This window comes from Myotis myotis, unplaced genomic scaffold (genome assembly GCF_014108235.1).
Source record: "Myotis myotis isolate mMyoMyo1 unplaced genomic scaffold, mMyoMyo1.p scaffold_m19_p_63, whole genome shotgun sequence".
Lineage (NCBI taxonomy): Eukaryota > Metazoa > Chordata > Mammalia > Chiroptera > Vespertilionidae > Myotis > Myotis myotis.
The window spans coordinates 300986-316701 of NW_023416372.1; the positions used below are offsets into that span (position 1 = coordinate 300986).

At 55.1% G+C, this 15716-nt stretch overlaps 2 protein-coding genes across 2 annotated transcripts in view; both read left to right on the forward strand.

Annotated features, from left to right (window-relative positions):
• Positions 1 to 1693, forward strand: part of RASA3 (RAS p21 protein activator 3) — a 114302-nt gene extending 112609 nt beyond the window's left edge. Inside the window, exon 24 of the mRNA XM_036315882.1 lies at positions 206 to 1693. Coding sequence (XP_036171775.1) covers positions 206 to 281 — 76 coding nt within the window. The 3' untranslated portion in view covers positions 282 to 1693. The remainder of the gene's footprint in view (positions 1 to 205) is intronic.
• A 2027-nt stretch (positions 1694 to 3720) lies between these two features.
• Positions 3721 to 15122, forward strand: CUNH13orf46 (chromosome unknown C13orf46 homolog). The gene is made up of 8 exons (XM_036315901.1): positions 3721 to 3952; positions 8643 to 8694; positions 9212 to 9419; positions 9509 to 9556; positions 10640 to 10687; positions 11949 to 12016; positions 14489 to 14569; positions 14741 to 15122. Exons 1-7 carry the CDS (start codon positions 3763 to 3765, stop codon positions 14553 to 14555), a joined length of 681 nt encoding a protein of 226 aa, XP_036171794.1. The 5' UTR covers positions 3721 to 3762; the 3' UTR covers positions 14556 to 14569; positions 14741 to 15122.
• Positions 15123 to 15716: the final 594 nt, after the last annotated feature.

A 15716-nucleotide genomic window follows, 5' to 3' on the forward strand; every position in this document is an offset into this window, starting at 1 on the left:
GAGCCCAGGGCAGGGAGGAGCCTGCAACCGAGGTATCTGCCCTAGGCCGGAATCGAACCCAGGACCCTTCAGTCTGCAGGCCGACGCTCTATCCACTGAGCCAAACCGGCCAGGGCTAGAAAAGAGACTCTTAAAAAGTGCAGATGAGCACGGGCGATGGAGGGCTGTACCTCATGTTCTCTTCTCCCCCATCTCCCCTTTGCAGGGAACACCCCATCGGAGATAAGAGTTTTCAAAGCTACATCAGGCAGCAGTCAGAGGTCTCCACCCATTCCATTTAAAGCCTGGAGGACGTCCTGCCCCAGGAGGGCGCTGTGAGCTGCACCAGGAACCCCATAGTCTTTGTGCAGGAGGGAGACCGACAAGAAGGCAGAGTGAGGAAGCCAAGGGATCCACATTCCTCGCTCGCATAGATGACAAGCGTCAAGCTCACGGGACGTCTGAGACTCTCCTGGGCTGCTCCCGGGGCTGCCACGCACTTTATTCACGCTGCTGGGCAGGTGCCCTGAGCTGGCCTTTCTGGACCGGGTGCGGGACGCGTGCGCCCTGCTGGAGTGCTTCCGTCTCCTGTGCACTGCTGCCTCACTGGCCTCTGCGGTGCCTGCCAGGAGCCTGCCTCCACGCAGCCGGAGGTTCAAGCATTATTCTTTTCCCAGGAGCCTGCTGTCCGGGTGCCGCGGGCAGGCGGCTTCTGGTTTCAGCTTTCGATGTTGATGATGTTCCCGGCTAGAGGGTCAGTTTTGTGGTCAGGTCGTGCAGAACTGCACGGAGGTCCCAGTTTGAGGATGCTCTTGATATTTTGGGGATACAGGGTTCTTCTGCAGAGAGTTCCGGGGCAGGGGGGGGGGGCTCCAGACTTCTCTCCCGGGGATCAGAGTCCCTCTCTGCTGTCTGCTGAGACAGCCCCCAGCCCACAATGCCCCTGGGCCGCTGAGAGGCAGAGCTGGTGTCCGCCAGGCCCCACTTCAAGCACCAGTTGTGTTGTGCTGTCAGTGGGGCTTAAAAGTAGAAGTTTGGGGAATATTTTAAAAATAGAAATGTGCATTATTTTCAAGCTGATTTTCTTAACGTTTTTAATTAGCTCTTTGATATGCAATAACTCGGATCATCCACACCTGGACTCATTGAAGGGGAGGGCGCCAGAGCAGGCGAAAAGGGAAGGGGAGCCAGTTACAGGTCCTCCACAGGAAACCCACAAGGGGAGAAATCCTCAACTTGAAAGGGAGGCACTCGGCTGTGCAGACGCCCTTTGGGCCCCGGGGTGGTATAGCGGGGTGGGGACTGCGTTCTGTTGGAGGGGTGGGGTTCAAACGCCAGGGGAGCTGTTTGCTGATTTTCCCCAGTCAGTCCTCACAGCTGCAGGGACCTCACAGCTGCAGGGTCCTCACAGCTGCAGGTGCCAGCTTTGGACAGCACTGTTCAAACTCACAGGACCACGTGCCCTCGTGCCAACCCCATTCTGTTTGCAAGTTCTGTCCTTCAGACTCCATCTAGATGCCAGATAATAACATCACTTGTCACAAAAAAGGGGGAGAAAAATCTTGCAAAAAATAAACGTTGGAACACAGAGCTATTAGGCTGCACCGAATTTCGATTTTTAACATGGATTTGTAACTGAATGTTTCCGTTTATAAGATACTAATGATTTGTGAAGTATTTTACCTTCCGATTAAAACAGACCTTTTATTCTTTCTGAGGACTGGCTTGGTTTCCCAGGGGTGCCCACGGATAACTGCACCCGTGGGAGGTGGGGGGATGGAGCTGGGCAGGTGGGGAAATGGATGATGCCCCTGTGATCACAGGTGAGGTCCTGGGTGGGGCTTCAGATGGAGCTGGAAGCCATGATGCTCTGGGATGGAAAGGGGTGGGGTTGGCACTCTGAGGCCATCGGAAGGTGTTCTGCTAGGACCCTCCAGTGGATGGAGAAGGTGTTACTGCCTGAGAACACTGGCTGCCAGCTCGAGGGCCAGCCGCCTGCCTCCCTCCTCCCAGGAGAGGAGGAGCAGCAGGCTCCAGGCCTCCGGTGCCAGGAGCAGAGGTGGAGTCCCTCCTGGAGGGGGAGAGGGAGGATCTGAGGGGGCCTCTAGGATGCCACCCCCCTCTGGGGAGAAGAATGCACATTCTCATTTCCTGATTCCTTTCTTTTCTCCATTTGGCTTTCATTCAATGGTGTTTTTTTTAAAATTCCAGCCTGGGTCAGCTCTTCTGAGAAGAATCAGCTGTTTCTGGGGGTGCTGTAGAAAGGGGAACTCCGGGGGGGGGGGTAGGGGGAGGGAGATAGGGGAACAGAAGGCCCTCCCCCAGGACCCCAGTGGCAGGTCACAGTTGGCTCTGTTTTCACCTGCTCTTTCTCCTGAAGGCACGAGCTGTCCCTCAGCGCCCACTGCTGTGACTTTCATCGGTGGCCTCCAAGGTCAGGTGCCACCGAGGAAGGTCTCGGGTAGGTGGGCACCACGTCTGTTCCCGCACTGGCACTTGGCTTGGCGACCGAGGCCTCCCCGTGAGCTAAGATGCCACAAGCAATTTGTTTGAGGCGATAGAGTACAGGTGGGATTAGGGAGCCACATCAGCTTCATTCTGAATAGTCATGGCACCCCAAGGGCAATCGGCTGGTTGTCCCCAAGTCTTGGGTGATTGAAGGAAGAAAAACCATGTGCTCGGTTAGGGTATCAGAAATGTTCTGTTAGGCTCTGTTATGGACTGATTGTGTCCCCCCAAAAATTCATGTGGCGAAGCCCTGACCCCCAGTGCCTCAGCCTATGACTGTATTTGGAGGTAGGGTCTTTAAAGGGGCAGTTAAAGTCCGGCCAGCGTGGCTCAGTGGTTGAATGTCAACCTATGAACCAGGAGGTCATGGTTTGATTCCCGGCCAGGGCACATGCCCGGGTTGTGGGCTCGATCCCTAGTGTGATGTGTGCCTGAGACAACCGACTAGTGATTCCCTCTCATCATCGATGTTTCTCTCTCCCCTCTCCCTTCCTCTGTGAAATCAATTAAAAAATACATTTAAAAATAAATAAAATTGGCTTTTAAATAAATTAAATCAATAAATGAGACGTTAAGGTTACGTGAAGTCATTAGTGTGGCCCCTAATCCCGTGCGACTGGGGTCCCTGTGAGAAGAGGCGATCAGGACACAGACACGCCGACGTGCCCAGAGGGACGACTATGTGAGGACGGGACAGCCATCTGCAGGCCCAGGAGAGAGGCCTCCAGTCTAGAAGGAAATGGTTAAGACACGCGGGCCCTGGTGCTTTGATGCCAGTGCCAGCAAACACGGGCTGAAATGCAGAGTTAAGTGGGGTTTCCTGGTCAGTGCAGCTCCAGCCTGCCCGCCCCAGGCAGCCCTGCCTCTGAAGCCGAGGGCACCTCTCGTCGCAAGGGTGCGGAGAAAACACTCTGCCAGGCCCTGAGGTGCCCGCAGACCCACCCCCACTTCTGGGTTCTTCGTCCGTTGCCCAGCTTTGTTCTGTGCCCGCTCTGCCCCCTCAGGTCCTCTGGCCCCTCTTCCTCTGCTTTTCTGGGGGACAAGCCAGGAAGGCCTGGAAGGAGGGAACCCAGCATCCCAAGGGAAGGGCTGCTCTGGATGACCTCTGACCTCTGACCTTGTGTGATGTCACAGGGGACACTTAGCAACGGGGGCCCACTGGGCACACTCTTGGGCTGCTCGCCTCGGAAGGGGTTGGAAGCCATGCCCTCCACCTGAAGCCGTGCTGGAGAGCCGGGCCCCTCTTCTTTCCTGAGACCTGAAGGGAGGAGAAGGATGGAGAAGGAGGCCACCACCGTGTACAGGAGGCACCGGCCAGGCGCTGGGGCTCCTCCTTTGGGGGTGGCCACCGGACACCCCAAGGGGACCAGTGAGGGGGCTGAACTGCAGAGGAGCCAGAGCATGGGCAGCTTACACCAGAAGGGGGACCCCCCGAGCGGCATCCAGAAGCCGTCCAAGGACCTAGGTAGGGGCCGCAGCCAGCACAGAGCACCTCTGCCCGGCCGCCTCCACTGCCCCTGCCCCCACCCTGAGGGCCAGGGTGGGGGCACTGCACACTGAGGCTGTCAGGCAACACGATCCGCTGGGGCTCGGGTCAGGCCCACATGAGTGTCGGCACCCAGGGTGGGTGGCCAACTGGATGAAGGGGGTGAGGACCCACCAGGCCTCGGGGAGCCCTGTGGGCCTGCAAAGCTGTCAGACACATGGAGAACACCATGGCCTCAGGAGGGCTGGCGCGGGCAGTGTCTCAGGTTGTACCCTGGAATCTGAGTCTAGCTCTGTCTCATTCAGGGAACCACAGCGCCTCCTGGGGCCTGGGGTTGGCCCTGACCCTGTGGGGGAGGGTACTGCCCGTCAGGCTTGGCACTAAGGTGGCCTTTAAATGATAAAGTCTGTAGGTTTATGCCTTATGCTGGCTGTGTTAGCCACTCCAGGATATTCGTAAACATGCCAAGCGCGGCCATGGTGTGGTGGAAGTGGGGATGGGTCCCGAAACACCCTGGTCCGTATGTGGACCTGCATCCTGAATGTTAGCTAACCCAGCCCCTCTCCCCGCGCCCCCCCCCCCACCCGGCTCCTCATGACACTGTCCCCAGAGCAACAGGATCTGAGCTGGTGGGAGGACGCCAGGGACTGAGAGTCATGTGCTGGTTCTCCTGGGACCCTCCCGCCAGCAGGTGGCCTTTGATGAGTAGGCTGAAGAAATGAAACTGTAAAAGGGAAATATAGCTGCTTGTTCACGCTCTAGGGGCGACTGTAAGAGGTCGGGGTGTGAACATATTTCTTCTCTAGTGTCAAAGTCCAAAGGTGTGTGGTTTGAGGAGAGAGGAGCTGCTGGACCCTCCACCTCCCTCCCGTTCAGGCTCTGAGCATGGCCACACTTTCTCGCTCAAGAAGATCTAAGTTCCCAAAAGAGGAGGCCAGCCTGAGTCTGTGTGGGAAATTTTGCAAGTAGACCCAGGGGGCTCTCCAATAACGCCGGCCATGGAGGGGTGGCCAAAAGGCTTCCGCGGGGCTTGTGGTCCCGCCACCCAGGCCCCAGGGTCCCAGGCCACACAGGGTCTCGGCTTCCCGGAGCCCCAGCCTGAGGGTGCAGAGCGGGAGCCTCACCAGCCACACGCCAGGGAGGCGGCTCAAAGCCTTGTCCACGTCTTAAAATGAGGGAAAGAGAAATAGTGTCTCTCTCTTTACTGATTCTTTTTTTAAAAAATATATATTTTTATTGATTTTAGAGAGGAAGGGAGAGGCAGAGAGAGAGAGAAATATCAATGATGAAAGAGAATGATTGATTGGCAGCCTCTTGCATGCCCCCTACTGGGGACCGAACCCATAACCTGGGCATGTGCCCTTGACTGGGATCAAACCTGGGGCCCTTCAGTCCACAGGCCAATGCTCTATCCATTGAGCCAAACTGTCTAGGGCAGTGGTTCTCAACCTTCTGGCCCTTTAAATACAGTTCCTCATGTTGTGACCCAACTATAAAATTATTTTCGTTGCTACTTCGTAACTGTAATGTTGCTACTGTTATGAATCGTAATGTAAATATTTGATATGCAGGATGGTCTTCGGAGACCCCTGTGAAAGGGTCGTTCGACCGCCAAAGGGATCGCGACCCACAGGTTGAGAACCGCTGGTCTAGGGCATGACTCTTTTTGCCAGATACATAATAGGAAGAAAAAGTATTTGAAGATCTGTCTGGGCAGCCCCATGTCTTCTACTGATTTTTTTTTTTTTTTTTGAGGGAGGGAGGGAGAGAGAGAGAGAGAGAGAGAGAGAGAGAGAGAGAGAGAGAGGAAGGTAGAGGGATAGAGAGTTAGAAACATCAATGAGAGAGAAACATCATTGAGTGGCTACCTCCAGCATGCCCCCTAACAGGGGTCAAACCTTCAACCTAGGCATGTGCCCTGACTGGGAATTGAACCATGACCTCCTGGTTCATGGGTTGATTCTAACCATCAGGCCACATTGGCCGGGCAGCCCCTTGTCTTCTAAAACAGGCACATACAAAGCACATGCACGTGCACACACATGCACGTGCACGGGCCCATGGGCTACTAAAGAGTTTCCAAAAGGAGTCAGTTTCTAAATCCCAGCTTAAACACCACTGACCGTGAAGCAGCCCTCTTACCTGAGGTGGAGGCTGCATGCTCCTTTTCTCCCCGAGGGATGTCTTGAGAGCTACCCTGGTCCCCCTTGTCCACGGAGGATACGTGCCAAGACCCCCAGTGGACACCTGAAACCACGGATAGTATTGAACACTAGGTTTGCTATGTGTTCTCCTCCATGTACACACCTTTTCCCTGGAAGGAAGCACTTGACAGCTTCTCTTTGGCCTAGCAGAATGGCCGGGACCACCTCTCATGTGCTTTGGGGCCATCTATACTAATAAAAGAGAAAGATGCAAATTGACCATACCTTTGCAATGGCCACCAGCCAATCAGGAGCAAGTATGCAAATTAACCCAACAAAGATGGCAGGTTACTTGGCATACGCAGGCGCTGAGCAGCCGGGGGCGGGGCAGGATGCTTGCGCCGTCGCCATGGCAATGACACAGGCATTCTGCACTGCTCCAGCCACTCCAGGCCTCTGGGAAGCATGGGAAGGCGGAAAGGTGGCTCCAGGCTGAAGCAAAGGCGGAAAGGCGGCTCCAGGTGGTGCCAGCAGCCAGGGGAAGGAAGGCCCATTCTTGCACGAATCTTCGTGCATCGGGCCTCTAGTTATTAATAAGATAAGAGTTACTCAAACACAAGCCTGGGGATACCACACAGCGGCTCTGACAACCAGGGTGGCTGCCCAGCGACTAACCGGCAGACAGCGTACACACGTGGGTGCGCTGGACCAAAGGACGATTCACATCCCGGGCAGGAGGGAGCAGGACAGTGAGAGGTTTCCTCACGCAACTCAGAATGGCTCACAATGAGAACGTATTAATTATTTCTGACACTTTCCATTTCATATTTTCAGACTACAGGAGACCTCAGAACTGAAACTGCGTGTAAGTGGGACTACTGTCCCAAGTCCAAAAATATTCCCTGAGGACCCAGTTGTGCTCCCTCTCATATCCCTGTCCGTGGCCTTCAGGGCTGTTTGTCCCTGGCGTGGCCAGTGTCTGCGTGGGGTCAGCACAGCCACAGATCAGGCCCCTGAGCCTGTGCGGGCATGAAGAATGAGGAGGATGAAGAACGCCTAGCTCGTATCCACAGGGAACTCAGAGCAGTGGGAGACAATGCTGGGTGACACAGCCCGAGGCCACCTGTGCTCAGCACTAGGAAGGCCCGGCTGTGATGAAAAGCTCCCTTTACAGCGGGTCGCTGAGCACTGGGCAGGGGCACCCAGGTCCCAGGAAGGGTGGCCTTAGAAGATGGCAGGGCTCAGGAGAGAGGTGTCAGGGGAAGACCAGATGAGAGAAGGCAAGGACCAGCCGATCAGACTCCTTAGAACAGCAGGATCAGGGTGCAGGGCACCCACTGGGAACTGGGCCGTCACCTCCTCTCTTGGGCAGTCATCCCAGCCCCGAGGCCTGTGAGCCAAAACAACCCTGAGTACAAGGCCTGGAGTAGCTGATCCCACAACCAGATTCTGTAAAGCGATTCTCCAAGATGGGAGCTGCTCAGAGGTGCCCTGGCTATGTCTTCCATCAACAGCAGTACTTAAAGCTTTGGAACGCCCCCAGGCTGTGCTTGCATCAGGGCCCTTGGTGTGGGGGGCAGGGAGGGGGGACCAAGCTGCTTGTGGGAGGAGCCACTACTCAGGGAGCGCCTCAACCCTCCCAGGCTCAGAGGGGACTGCACAGAAACGGAACTTTCAATGTCGCGACCTTGAGTCCCCCCGGAGGCTCGCTCAGGCCCTGAAGAGGGTCAGGGAACCCCTCCTGCATAACTGCTCCGAGGCTCTCCTGGCCGACAAGCCTGGCAGCGAGAGGTATCTGTCCTGGTGAAAACAGTTCACGAAGCTCATGCTCTGATCCTGCCAAAGTCACCAAAACTCAGCTTTACCTTAATTATCTCCTGACAATCGCTCTGCATGTGAGGCTGCGGCTGGAAGAACAGCTCCCTGGATGCCGGGCAGATTCTCAGGCTACTGAGTGCACTGGACAAAGATCCCGACTAGCTGGGCCTCGGGCAGCACTTTCCTTGGGAAAATGACACAGGAACCCCCCTGGCCAGGCCCTTCCGAGGAGGAACAAGGAGAGGAGGTTCCTGAACAAGCCGTGTGTGTCTCAAGTGCCACCCACTGTGGGACAGGCTTGCCCAGTGGGTCGCCGCCCCTGCCCTCCACTCCTGCTGCTCCCAGTCAGTGTGCTGCGTGGGAGGATGTCAGGGCTGCCCGGGGGTCCTGCACATCTAATGTAAAGACAGTGCTTTAGCTTCACCCGAGCTCTGCCTAGAGAGGCAGAGATGGTGTGGGGTGGGGCCTTGTGCAGAGTGGGTGTCGTCGGGGCAGGGAATCGGGAGACAACCTGTCAGGATAAAAACTCAGGCTGGCCTTAGTCATAACCATTAGTCACCAGGCGGACACTGGAGCTGCAGGGAGCCCAGCACCCCATGGGCTGGCCCCACCCTCGCAGGGCTGAGCTGTGGGCCTCGGGCAGCTGGCCAGCGGCGCTCCTGCACCACATGGTGGGAGTGTCTGACAACTTGCTCCTTCCTCCTCAGAGTCTGAAGATCAGGGAAAGGACCTGAAAAGCCACGCCGAAGACCCCGTCTGGTAAGTGGGCTTAAGACTTGGAGGCCCTGAAGGAGCCCTGGGCGTCCTGAGAGGACCCCGGGGGTTCAGATGGGAGGGTCTGAGGCTGGGGGAACCAGGGTGGTTCTCAGGGCTGCAAGCCCCTCCGCTCCCCTACGCCCTCCAACTACAGCTGTGCGGTGGCCCCGGAGTCCTGGAGCTGGCACCTGTCCCCAGAAAAGGAGTAGCGTCATCCCAGGTGGCGGGGCCGGCGGAGGCTCACGCTGGGGAAGGTCTGGGTGTGCAGGAGGGAGGACAGGAGCAACCTGAGCGTTACTGCTCATCCTCTGCACATCGCCCTCCCCTCCTGTCTGACGTGTCTGCCCACCCGCCTTCTGCCCTCAGGAAGGAGGCAGGCCATGCACACGCAGGCCCCTCTCTGCCTCCCTGTCCAGGCTGGAGCTGCTCCCAGAGCTGCCGATGCCCAAGAGGGAGAAAGGCGTCACCGGGAAGCTGTCTCCATGACACCGATTCCAAACTCTCATTTCCACTCCTACAGTCAGGCAACCCTAGTGGAAGACAAGCAGGAGAAGAACCAAGATGCCCTTGGGAAGCTGGACCATGGGAGTGGAAAGCTGGACCATGGGAGTGGAAAGCTGGACCATGGGAGTGGAAAGCTGGAGGTTGAGAAGAGCGACTCAGAGGCCAGCGACCAGGAGGAGCATGAAGAAGACGAGCACACAAACAAATGCTCCCAGGAGGCCAAGGTCAGGCCGTGGTCCTTTAACATCCATGTACTGCTGTCCCCTCGGGTCAGAGTCCTGCCTTTATGCACCTGTTTGGTGTCTTCTTACAGGAACAGGAGTTGGAGTCCCTAAAGCCGGAAGACCTTCTGGAAAAAGAGGCAAGAGCTGTTTAATTTGGTGACAGCAGTCTGATGGAGAGGCCTATCAGGCATAGTCCTGCTGGACCATGAGCGCCCTGGGGACATGTGGTCCCAAGTCATCTAGGCAGGACCATGGTACAGGCTGGACCAAGCCTTGCCCTGACCCCAGAGAGCATTTCAGGTCAAGCTCTGTGCTCTTGCCCTCATGCTGGGGCATCCTAATTCCAAATAGTGCAATGTCTAAAGGCATGTGGGTCCTTGACAGGAGGCAATACTCAGCTTGACTAGGGAAACACCCCGAGTCCCAGGTCCTGGTGCGTTGGCCAGAGACATGTCAGTGCTATAGTAGCAATTGGCACAGGGCACTTTCTCAGGGAAGGTGGCTGTCATTCTCATTCCTAATCCGTGTGGTAGGGAATGGAGAGGTAGTTGGATGCGTTTTACCAGGATTTACAACAGATGGTCCTTGGAGTGACTCAGGGGTTCTGGGGAGTCCTTCACCCACCCCCAATACTTCCCTTGGTGTTGATTAAAGTGCTACCATTGGAAACACATTCTGGACTGAGCCAAGGTGCCAATAAGAGACCCTGGGGCAACAACACCTGAGCTGCCTGGGCTTCTCACACCTCAGTGCAAGCCTTCTTAACTGGGTAAAGTGGGGTCCCAGGTAGGTTTCTGGAGGCAGAATTAAAGGTGCTTCCCAGTTGAGCAGGTCTGAAGTGGGCTTGGAGGGGCTGCTCCAGATCTGGACATCGCCTGTCTCCTGGAGGCCCTGGTTCTCAGAGGGCAAAGGTGGGAGAAACCCTCTGGGTCTCAGGGCCTTGGTGGGAGGTGAGCAGGGAGCTGTGGGAAGGCCATATTCCTCCCCCTCCCTCCTCTGCCAGAGATGGCCCATGGACACCTTGCCATCCACACTGCCAGCAGCTCTCTCCCCAGCTTCTCAGGAGCCCCCACTGAGCACTGTCAGTGTCTGGTGGTCCCAGTGGTCATTGCTCAGACCCTGACTGGGGGTCAGGAGTCCACTCTACCTCCCAGAAAGTCTATTCACCTCCCTAGCTTATGCAAGTCTTTCTTCCACATCTCTTTGGTTTTCATTCACAGAAACCATCTATGTTTGTGGAGATTGATCTGGGAGACCATGCTGAAGAGGTAAAAACCCTTCACACAACAGAGCCAAACTACCCACCAGGAAATGCTTGTGCTCAGGCCCACAAAGCTTTTCTGGGGAACTTGCCCCGTGTACGTGTGTGTTAAAGGCTGAGGCAAAGATAGGGACAGAAGCATCAAGAAAGCTCCAGGGTGTTGAGGACTGGTCTAGGGGGCTGGAGGCCCCCCCTCCTCTTTCTCATCCTCCTTCACTCTAACCTGTATGCATTCCAACACTCTAGGGCCTGGGTCAACCATTGGGGTGCCCATGGGCCCTGAGAACCTCTTGTGGGATCATTCTGGGGTGTTAGAAAGGGCACAAACTTAGGAATTAGGAGGCCTGGGCTCCATATCCAGCTCTGCCAGTAAATGCTCAAACAAGTCACTATACCTCTCTGGGCCTCAGTTGTCTCATATGTCAAAGGGGTATCTTAGTAGTACCCACATCCCAGGGTGGTTCTATAAAGCCCTCAAACAGCGTCTACTACCCAGAAAGCCTCAGTATTAGGTATCATCATCTAACCACCTAAGGAATCTGGCCCGATCTTTGCTTTGAGCCCCACCTTACTCCACCACCACCACCATCATCAGTATCATAACTATCATCATCATCACCATCATCACCATCATCAATATCATCACTATCATTATCATCACCATCATCACCACCATCATCACCATTATTACATCATCACCACTATCACCATCATGTTCAGCAGTATCATCATCACCATCATCATCACCATCATTTTCTGTAAGGAGAAGAGTTTGAGTCAAAGGTCTCTCTAGGATGTCTTTTCCATTTTTCTGCTGTAGTGAGCAGTCATGCTTGTAGATATTTTTGTCTTGGCCAATTTAAGCTCCAGCCTGAGGGTTATTTTTTTCCCAAATTGCACCTTTTATCTCTTTGCCCTCAGAACACGCTGTACAACGAAGAGAGCTGATTAACTCCTGACAAGGCTACCATGGGGCACCACATGCTCTAAGGACTCAAGGAGGCAGAGTGGAGACTAAGGGCCCACGTATCCTGATCTACAATCTAGAAATCATGGTGGCCCGTATCCAGGCCACAGCTCCTTGGTCAGGGCCCCGTAATTAGAACTCTCCACTTGAGGCTCCCAGTCTTGTGGGATTGTGCTCAGGGCCAGTGCAGTCTTCGCATCTCCATCTGCTCCTCGGGCAGGCCCAGCATGTCCGGCCCGGGGCCTGTGGTTGACCCCCTCCCCCACCCCATCCCCTAAAGTGCTTCTGCTGCTCCTCGCAGGTGGTCACATGTGCCATGAGAGAAGAGAAGTGGTCCCAAATGGACATGGGAGATTTGTCAGAAGATGAGTGAGTATTGGGCTCATGCTCGGGGAGGTGGGGAGACTGTTCGTCTACCCCGGTTTCTAGTGGGTCCACTGTGCCTCCCCTCTTCCTCTAGAGCAGTGACGGCGAACCTTTTGAGCTCGGCGTGTCAGCATTTTGAAAAACCCTAACTTAACTCTGGTGCCGTGTCACATATAGAATTTTTTTGATATTTGTAACCATAGTAAAACAAAGACTTATGTTTTTGATATTTATTTTATATATTTAAATGCCATTTAACAAAGAAAAATCAACCAGAAAAATGAGTTCGCGTGTCACCTCTGACACACGTGTCATAGGTTCGCCATCACTGCTCTAGATGCACGCAGTGTCCTAAGCATTTGCCGAGGCTGGGGGTGCTGAGAGCTGGGCAACAGGGCATCGAACCTTCTGCAGTGGTTCTCAACCTTCCTAATGCCACAACCCTTAATACATTCCTCATGTTGTGGTGACCCCCAACCATAAAATTATTTTCGTTGCTACTTCACCACTGTCATTTTGCTACTGTTATGAATCGTAATGGAAATATCTGATATGCAGGATGTATTTTCAGGGGTCGAGACCCACAGGTTGAGAACCGCTGTAAGGGATCTGGCACAACCTTTGCTTTGAGTCCCGCCTTACTCCATAGCCAGACTCTCTCTTCCCATCCAATCAAGCAACAAAATGGGCAGAACCGGGGGAAGGAAAAAGAAGGGAAGAAGGGCAGATGAGAGTAGGATATCACCTCATGGGCTACAAAAGCTCACACACCTTGGTCCTGCCGGCAGTGGGAGGACCCCTCACATGTGTCCTGACCACCCACACTCTACTGGGGTGAAGATTGTGTAGGGCCATTGAAGTCCCACCACTTCCCGAGGCCATTAAGGGTGCTGGGAGAAGGTGGGGTACTTACTTCTAGGCCACCCAAGGGCCCACGGACCTATTTTATTTTAAACAATACAGAGAAGAACACAAGGAAGAAAAGAGCAATGTATTCACCGCTCAGAATGAACAACTATATTAATATCTTGGTTTAATTGTTTGCATACTTTCAAAAAATTTCCATTTGCTTTGTAAAACTGACACACGGTTATTTTAAACAACTTAAATAAGGTGGAATAGCACAACAAAGAGGAAATCACCCAAGTTTCTCTCTCAGGAACAGTGAGGACCACACAGGATTTTGAAGTGTAGATTCGGACCTGGTTTTGAAGTGCAGATTTCTGACGCACAGACAGGCGCTGGTGAAAATTGGCTCCTGGTGAAAATGGGCTCCTCCATCGGTGCCATTTTCCTGGATCGCCAGCTCTGAATGCTTCTAGCATTATGGCCCTTCGCCTATTTGGCTGTTGTCATTATTGCCGCTTTCTGCCCAGATGTGTGTGTATTCGGGGAGAGTGTTTCTGTGAGGCATTTTGATTCCGTCTTCACTCAGACGACCCACCTCTCTTCTGATCTCGACTTACCCAGCTGGTCACGTTGGCTTTTATGACGTGAAAGATTTTGGGATGGTCTTGTCACGCTCTCAAATCTAGGCCTAAAATAAGCAGTCTTTTCCTAAGCAGACCTTTATTTTCCTCTTCGCTACTTAATGGACATAGTGACAGATTCAGCCACACTAGGTGCAGCTTGGCAGCTTTATTTTCTGCCCCGAAGGTCGGACAATCCCAGGTCCACCCTCCTGGTCTCTGGGTCTCGGCCCATCACCCCCAGGACCCAGCTGCCCCAGGAAACCTGTGAGGCAGGCCAGCACTCAAAAAGCAAGCTGTGGCCACCGGAGGCCTCTAGGCCAGTGGGAGGGGGTCTGCAGTGGGCCCCCTGGAGGGCTAGGCCTGGACACTTGCTGGGCAAGTCGCCTGTTTGTTCTGCTGTGCTGCTCACCTGCAAGCTCAGTTCCCCTCAGAGCAAAAGGCTTCTCTGTCCAGCCTGTGCCTCGGGCCCGCTCAGATGGTGGGGTCAGGTACCCTCAGTAGCCCATAGCAGCCAGCGGGACATATGGGCACCAAGCCATGGTGGTTCCTGCCAAGGGAGGGGGGCTGCCATCTCATACTGAGGCAGCCTTGGAAGTGGAAACCCCAGCGACCACCCCACAGCGAGGCAAGCACAGGCTGGGCTGGCCGTGGGAACCACCCCTGTGACACCTGGCTCAGCTAGTCTTTAAGGGTCTCTCGAGTCCATGGGTCCCTCCTGGCCCAGGCCTTCCAGGACAGAGGACAGCAGCCGTGGTGGTGGGCGGGTAAACCTCGAGCATCTGGAGGAAAGGCAAGCCTGGCTCTGCACTGGAATCTGCTTTTGTGCGCGGGGCCCGGAAGCCACAGAGACAAGACCTTGGCTCCCCGGGACATGAGCAGTGGAGTGCAGTAGAGATTGGAGCAGAGACCCCGTGGCGTGCATTTGGGGTTCAAGGGGTGTTGCCAGTACCTGTGGCCCGGGGCCTGTCTCTCTCTCAGCCCCTCCCCTCCTCTCGGCCGCCAGGACCAGGACCAGCTGGGTGTGCTGCATTCCATACTCCACCAGAAAGAAGGTGAAGGAGAGTGTGTAGCGGCCCTGGAGAAGGTACTTTGCACATGGTGACAGGGGTGAACCGGGGGAGTCTGGGGGGGACAGGAAGTAGAATAGAGGGGGCCGGGTTGCCTGCCTGCCCTCCCCCCAGCTTCCTTGGTTCCCCTCAGCACCCACTCCTTCTTTCTGGCCGGTAACCGAGGGTCTCCACTTCTGTCTCCTGAGGTCGGCCAGGAGATGCAGAGGGACGCAGACAAGCAGCCCTGAAACCCCCACAGGAACCTGTTTGAAGGGCACCAATGACGCGCGTGTGAATCACTGACCCACTGGGTGAGCCATGATGCCATCTTTTAAAAAGACACAATAAAGAGTGAACAAAGACGTTCTCCCTCTTCCGCTGCCCTCGGTAGATCCCCCTTCCTTCCTTCTGTGCATCTTGTTCCATGAAATATAAATGGGGAAAGGGAGGTGGGCTCAGGGAGATGGCACGATGCTGGGCTCGGGGAGATGGCAAGATGCTGGGCTCAGGGAGGCGGCATGAAGCCCGGGCTTCTCAGGCCATGGGCACACAACCCTTCAGATCCTAGGAAACCTCATAAACAAAGTCAGACCCACAGTCAGTCCCAGATTACCTGGGGGCTCAGAGACAGCCTGAATCAGGGAGCTGAGATGCTACCCCAGAGATGAGCTCTCCTGGGCGGGGCTGTGGGGCTGCCCTGACAAATGAGCAGATGACAGAATAGGCCACTGTGCTGAGGGCTCATCACACATCGAGGCTGGGCTCTGCTGCTCATCCCCCTGGACTAGGAGAAGCAGGCAAGTACCGTGTCACAGCCCCTGTCCCTGCGCCTGACCACCAACTGCTGCCAACTAGAAAGGCACCGAGGAACGTTCCAAGAAACCATTGTTTGTCCCCTGGCTGGTGTGCAAGTGAGAGGAGGAGATTCTGGAGGGAAGGAGGGGTGGGCTAAGCAGGGCTCTGAGCCCTCGCCACAGAGCAGCATGGGCCCGAGTTCTTTCCCTGGTTCCTCTGCACCTGGCACTGTGCCACAGGCCAGGAAGGTGCCTGGCCCCAGGTCACCCTTTCCCGTTTGTCCATCATCCATCCCTTGCCACTGGATGTAGCTGTCCTCATTCTGAGCCACGTGCAGCTCGTGCTTGCACAGTGTGGCTAGTTTGGCAGTTTTGTTCGCTACTTCAA

Excerpts from the sequence above, each read along its gene's own strand:
- CUNH13orf46 (XM_036315901.1), top strand. The coding sequence starts at position 3,763 with ATGGAGAAGGAGGCCACCACCGTGTACAGGAGGCACCGGCCAGGCGCT. Across the intron at positions 9,557-10,639 it reads AAGACCTTCTGGAAAAAGAG|AAACCATCTATGTTTGTGGA; the intron begins GCAAGAGCTGTT and ends TTTCATTCACAG. Across the intron at positions 12,017-14,488 it reads GGAGATTTGTCAGAAGATGA|GACCAGGACCAGCTGGGTGT; the intron begins GTGAGTATTGGG and ends CTCGGCCGCCAG.